At 44.5% G+C, this 6,310-nt stretch overlaps 1 protein-coding gene across 1 annotated transcript in view; it reads left to right on the forward strand.

Annotated features, from left to right (window-relative positions):
* Positions 1-1,134, forward strand: part of LOC121004625 (E3 ubiquitin-protein ligase RNF182-like) — a 59,681-nt gene extending 58,547 nt beyond the window's left edge. Inside the window, exon 2 of the mRNA XM_040436856.1 lies at positions 219-1,134. Coding sequence (XP_040292790.1) covers positions 219-968 — 750 coding nt within the window. The 3' untranslated portion in view covers positions 969-1,134. The remainder of the gene's footprint in view (positions 1-218) is intronic.
* Positions 1,135-6,310: the final 5,176 nt, after the last annotated feature.

The following is a 6,310-nucleotide window of genomic DNA, read 5'->3' on the forward strand; positions in this document are numbered from 1 at the left end:
CACTCGATCATCTGGTGTAGGTGGATCAGGGTTACAGAAGAGCATGCATGAGGTGGCTGTCTGGATGTGGGAGTGCATGTCATGCCTCAGGTTCTAATTTCATGTGCAGAAGGCTACTTTAACCTTTGCTGCCCATATACTAATTAAAGCAGATCACCAGCCCCCATCATCGCCTTGAATAGATTATAAAAAAATGTTTTTATGTTGTTTATCTCCAGGGCCTGTACTTCACCACCAGCCTGTGCTACTCTATAGACCTTGCCAAAATGACCAGCAGTGATGGGGATTCTTTGGAGCCACTACTTGGTCCCCTAGAGCTGGAGTGCAAGATATGTTACAATGGTTTTGATACCAGGCAACATCGACCTAAAGTTCTGGGTTGTGATCACCGTATGTGCGCCCGCTGCCTCAAGAAGATGGCTTCAAATTGGGGTCAAAGTCCACCGGCTACAATATGCTGCCCGTTCTGCCGTCAAGAAACTGCACTGCCTGATGACCTACACCTTCTACCTGATGACAGTGGCCTACTGTCCAAACTCGGTTGCCATGAATGGATCCACAGACGTGGTTGCTCGGTGGCCCCTGAGGTGCTTTTGAGTCCTGGAGATTTGTGCCCTAATTCCTCTGAATGTCTAGTCATCACTATCATGGAGGTCTCAGATGAGGCACCGGAGCCCGGTGAGCAAACGCCAGTGCTAGATATCCTAAGAGTGAAGATATCATCAAGCCTAGCATGGCTACCTGAATCCTGTGTTCCTCACTGCTGTGGTCCTTGCAGGCCTGTGCCACGAATCCTGCTAGGTTTCCTGTGCCTCGTGTACATTAGTTCACTGCCTCTTGGTGTTTATCTCATGATGACTGGGCATCTACTAGGCATTATCCTGGTTAGTTTAGTCCCGTGCACCCTAATTCTCAGTCTTTTATGCTATTGCTTCTGCCATGAGTTAACTGCCTGCCTTTCTGACTGACACAATCCTGTGCATCCAACACAGATTGTGTAAAAACTGTGTCACCAGCATCTCCTTCACCTTCACTGACAGTGCCAAGCCTATGCCTCTAATGCACTTTGGTGTGCCAAGCCCATGCCCTATTTCTATTCCATTTGTGTTCGGCATTATAACCCGTATCATCAGTTATAACCACAACCATCTGTGCATATTGGAAGTATGATCTTTCCACCCACTCTCTAGCTCATTAAATTTTCTATATTTACTTCAACTAATATCACATCATTTATATGTTCATATTTCATCAGATTTTGGGCAACCACAACTTTTGTGTTACTTTCCATATAATTCTCCAAATGATGCCGCAGATGTTCATGTTTATCCAGGTGCTGCAGTACTATTACAATTCCCCCCTTCCCCCCAAGGTTCATGTGAAATAGCTGCCATTTTGATAACCGCAGGCATGCTAGATGGCAGGAACTACAAGGAGGTGGTCGATATTGGAAGACCTGTACACTGAATGCTTTATTATTGGCTGTGGCAATATACAAGTCACCGGGAGAATTATCATGGTATTTGTAACAGAGCATAGTACAGAACTTTGCCTTGGTCTTGGCCTAGTTGTTTCATAAAATTGTGTAAAGTTCAAATTCATCAAGAATTTCAGCATTTCTACTAACAAAGGCAATAATAAACCAACTCAGAGGACAGTCTCAAGCTTAAACCATAGAGACAAATGTGTTACATTAAAAGGGTTGTCCTACACAGAGACATCTGTTGAGGGAACTATAATTACCTGCTCGTTTCCGGCACTGTGAGTCCATCACTGTCTTTACTGTGCTTCGGTAACATGTCCACAAGTGGTCACGTGCAGCTTAGAAGACACTACACTGTGGCCCACATTACCCCCATCCGCAGTGTCGGACTGGCCCACCAGAAAACCAGAGGATCTTCAGGTGAGCCCAGGCACTGATACTATAGTAGGCCTCAAAGGTCCAGGATAAAAAATAAAAAAAACATTTAAAGCCAATCACTTTCTACCAGGGCTGTGATGGCTAACCTCTGGCACTCCAGCTGTGGTAAAACTACAACAAGATGTACACTTGATTGGCTAGTCTCAGAACTCCATAGAAATGAATGGAGCATGCTGGGAGTCGTAGTGTCACCACAGCTGGAGTGCCAGAGATTAGCCATCACTTTACTAGGGTGTATTTCTTTGAATCGAAACCTATTAGACTTTATTGATAATATGGGGGTTGGGCCCCAAGAATAGTTTTCTCTGGTGGGCCCAAGGAACCCCTAGTCCGACCCTGCCTGTTCGTACCAGAAGTTTACATGCAGAGACCGAAGCACAGTGAAAACAGTGGTGAAGCCAGAACTGGGCAGCGGGGAGCAGGTAAAGATGGCAACAGGTCTCACACATACTTTGAATTTGAACAACCCCTTTAAGGAAGCAGTCAAACATGTACATCGTCATGCATGCAAAGGACTGAGATTAGCATACATATTACTTGTACCAAAATTTGGCATAAAGTTATAATATGCAAAAAAAAAAAAAAAAGTCTTATAGTGATATATATCTATAGAGAATGCAATATAGTGTGTAAACTATGGCATATAATTGCGCTTTCCAGAGTGTGATCATCCAGGATGTGGTTTTGCTAGTTCTTCTTATGGCATATTGAACAGGCAAGGGCTATGGCTTCGCACATTTCTATGTATACTGGTATATTTTATTATCCATGCTAGCAAAATGATGTTGCAGATAAAGTGAGTTTATTTTCTATTGCGTACGTGTATTTCTTATGAAGGTCATCTCCATTGCTGGTATGTTGTTTTAATGTGCATACACATTTATTATATTCCTTCTTAAAACCACAAACGACACAATGGATGAACAATCATGGCAGTGCTGTGCTATCCCGTACAGCAGAAAACAGAGGACGGTCAGATGGAGGCAGAAAGCAAGATATTTTGGCCTCCATTGGGTTAAGAGTGACCTATGGATCAATTTGACATACAGTACAGACTTCTCATTCAGGACACACCTTCTCATTCAAAGAGTTTTCTTTATTTTCATGACTATGAAGGCATCAAAACTATGAATTAACACATGTGGAATTATATACATAACAAACAAGTGTGAAACAACTGAAAATATGTCATATTCTAGGTTCTTCAAAGTAGCCACCTTTTGCTTTGATTACTGCTTTGCACACTCTTGGCATTCTCTTGATGAGCTTCAAGAGGTAGTCCCCTGAAATGGTTTTCACTTCACAGGTGTGCCCTGTCAGGTTTAATAAGTGGGATTTCTTGCCTTATAAATGGGGTTGGGACCATCAGTTGCGTTGAGGAGAAGTCAGGTGGGTACACAGCTGATAGTCCTACTGAATAGACTGTTAGAATTTGTATTAAGGCAAGAAAAAAGCAGCTAACAGTCTATTCAGTAGGACTATCAGCTGTGTACCCACCTGACTTCTCAACGCAACTGATGGTCCCAACCCCATTTATAAGGCAAGAAATCCCACTTTAATAAGTGGGATTTCTTGCCTTATAAATGGGGTTGGGACCATCAGTTGCGTTGAGAAGTCAGGTGGGTACACAGCTGATAGTCCTACTGAATAGACTGTTAGCTGCTTTTTTCTTGCCTTAATACAAATTCTAACAGTCTATTCAGTAGGACTATCAGCTGTGTACCCACCTGACTTCTCCTCAACGCAACTGATGGTCCCAACCCCATTTATAAGGCAAGAAATCCCACTTATTAAACCTGACAGGGCACACCTGTGAAGTGAAAACCATTTCAGGGGACTACCTCTTGAAGCTCATCAAGAGAATGCCAAGAGTGTGCAAAGCAGTAATCAAAGCAAAAGGTGGCTACTTTGAAGAACCTAGAATATGACATATTTTCAGTTGTTTCACACTTGTTTGTTATGTATATAATTCCACATGTGTTAATTTATAGTTTTGATGCCTTCAGTGTGAATCTACAATTTTCATAGTCATGAAAATAAAGAAAACTCTTTGAATGAGAAGGTGTGTCCAAACTTTTGGTCTGTACTGTATGCACAAGGAGTTTTTCTGCCACAAATGAGCACTGCAAGTACAATGTGGAAAAGGCTTAAAGGGTTTGTCTCACTTCAGCAAGTGTCATTTATCATGTAGACAAAGTTAATACAAGGCACTTACTAATGTATTGTGATTGTCCATATTGCCTCCCTTGCTGGCTGGATTCATTTTTCTATCGCATTATACACTGCTCGTTTTCATGGTTACAGACCACCCTCAAATCTATCAGTGGTGGTCGTGCTTGCACACTATAGGAAAAAACGCCAGCCTCTCTAGTGGCCGGGACCATGGCAACACACATAGGCTAGTGCTTTTTCCTATATTGTGCAAGCATGACCACCACTGCTGGATTGCAGGGTGGTCTGCAACCATGGAAACGAGCAGTGTATAATGTGATAGAAAAATGAATCCAGCCAGCAAAGGAGGCAATATGGGCAATCACAATACATTAGTAAGTGGCTTGTATTAACTTTCTCTACTTGATAAATGCCATTTGCTGAAGTGAGACCACCCCTTTAAAGGGGTTATCCAAGATCTATAATGCCCGCCTTCCCCCCCATATGTCCGGGCACCTCACAGAGGTTGTACTTACCTGCTTCCCCGGCACCCGTGTCACTTCTCATGCTGACACGGCCGCTGCTGCATCTCCCCATCGTGCGGATGGGTAAGGAGGGGGGGGGTAACCCTCAATGCTAGGGAGGCTTGTCCCTGTCACAACCTGCTACAGGTGGTTTTGCATGCAAATTCAATCAGTTTTTTCCACGATTAAGTTTGGTATGTGTATTTTTCACACGTGTGAAGAAAATAACGGAAGAATTACAAACTACATCTCCTAGCAACCATCAGTGAAAAACGCATTGCATCCGGATGCCTTCCGTTTTTCACTCAAGCCCCATTCACTTCTCTGGAGCCAGAGCTGCATGAAAAATGCTAGATATAGAACATGCTGAGATTTTTCCCGAACGCAGAGATGATGCGTGAAAAACCAAGCTCATGTGCACAGACCCACTGAAATTAATGGTCAGGATTCAGTCTGTTGACTACATGCATCGCATCCGGACGGAAAACCTCCTTCATGTGAAAGAGCCCTTTGAGATAAAATATGTATTATTCTCCATTCACTCCCAAAGTTAGGGCCCTTGCACACGACCGTATGCCTTCCGAGACATACGGTCGGTGAGCTGGCCATATCTCCCGGAACGGCATGTATCGTGTGCCAGGGAGCGCACAGCATCATAGATTACAATGGTGCTGTGCACGTCAGGCCGCCCGCGGGACTATTGTCCCGCACTCATATGATCTTATAAGTGCAGGACAATAGCCCTGCGGGTGGCCCGACGTGCACAGCATCATTGTAACCTATGATGCTGTGTACTCCCGTGCGTACAATCAATGCCGCTCCGGGACATACGGCCTGCTCACGGACCGTATGTCTCGGAGGGCATATGGTCGTGTGCAAGGGTCCTTACTCAGAAAATTTTACTGAGTTGTTTTATCAGATTGCAGGACATTGCAGGATCTCAGATGAGTGCCGTTACGTTGTGTGTCTGACAGATTCAACAGATTGCTTAGACCAGTGGTCAGCAACCTCCGGCACTCCAGCTGTTTCGAAACTACAACTCCCGGCATGCATACTTGCTCTGCACTTCTAAAAACTCTCATAGAAATGAATGGAGCATGCTGGGAATTGTAGTTTCACAAGAGCTGGAGTGCTGCAGGTTGCTGACCCCTGGCTTAGGCCTCATGCACACGACCGTATTTTTTGAGGTCCGCAAAACGGGGTTCCGTTTTTCCGTGACCGTTTTTTCGTCCGTGGGTCTTCCTTGATTTTTGGAGGATCCACGGACATGAAAAAAAAGTCGTTTTGGTGTTCGCCTGGCCGTGCGGAGCCAAACGGATCCGTCCTGAATTACAATGCAAGTCAATGGGGACGGATCCGTTTGACGTTGACACAATATGGTGCAATTTCAAACGGATCCGTCCCCATTGACTTTCAATGTAAAGTCAGGAGTTAATCTACCATCGGATCAGAGTTTTCTCCAATCCGATGGTATATTTTAACTTGAAGCGTCCCCATCACCATGGGAACGCCTCTATGTTAGAATATACCGTCTGATTTGAGTTACATCGTGAAACTCAAATCCGACAGTATATTCTAACACAGAGGCGTTCCCATGGTGATGGGGACGCTTCAGGTAAGAATATACTAAAAGAACTGTGTACATGACTGCCCCCTGCTGTCTGGCAGGTGCTGCCAGGCAGCAGGGGGCAGCCCCCCCCCCTGTAGTTAACAT

The sequence above is a fragment of the Bufo bufo genome, chromosome 6, assembly GCF_905171765.1.
Source record: "Bufo bufo chromosome 6, aBufBuf1.1, whole genome shotgun sequence".
NCBI lineage: Eukaryota > Metazoa > Chordata > Amphibia > Anura > Bufonidae > Bufo > Bufo bufo.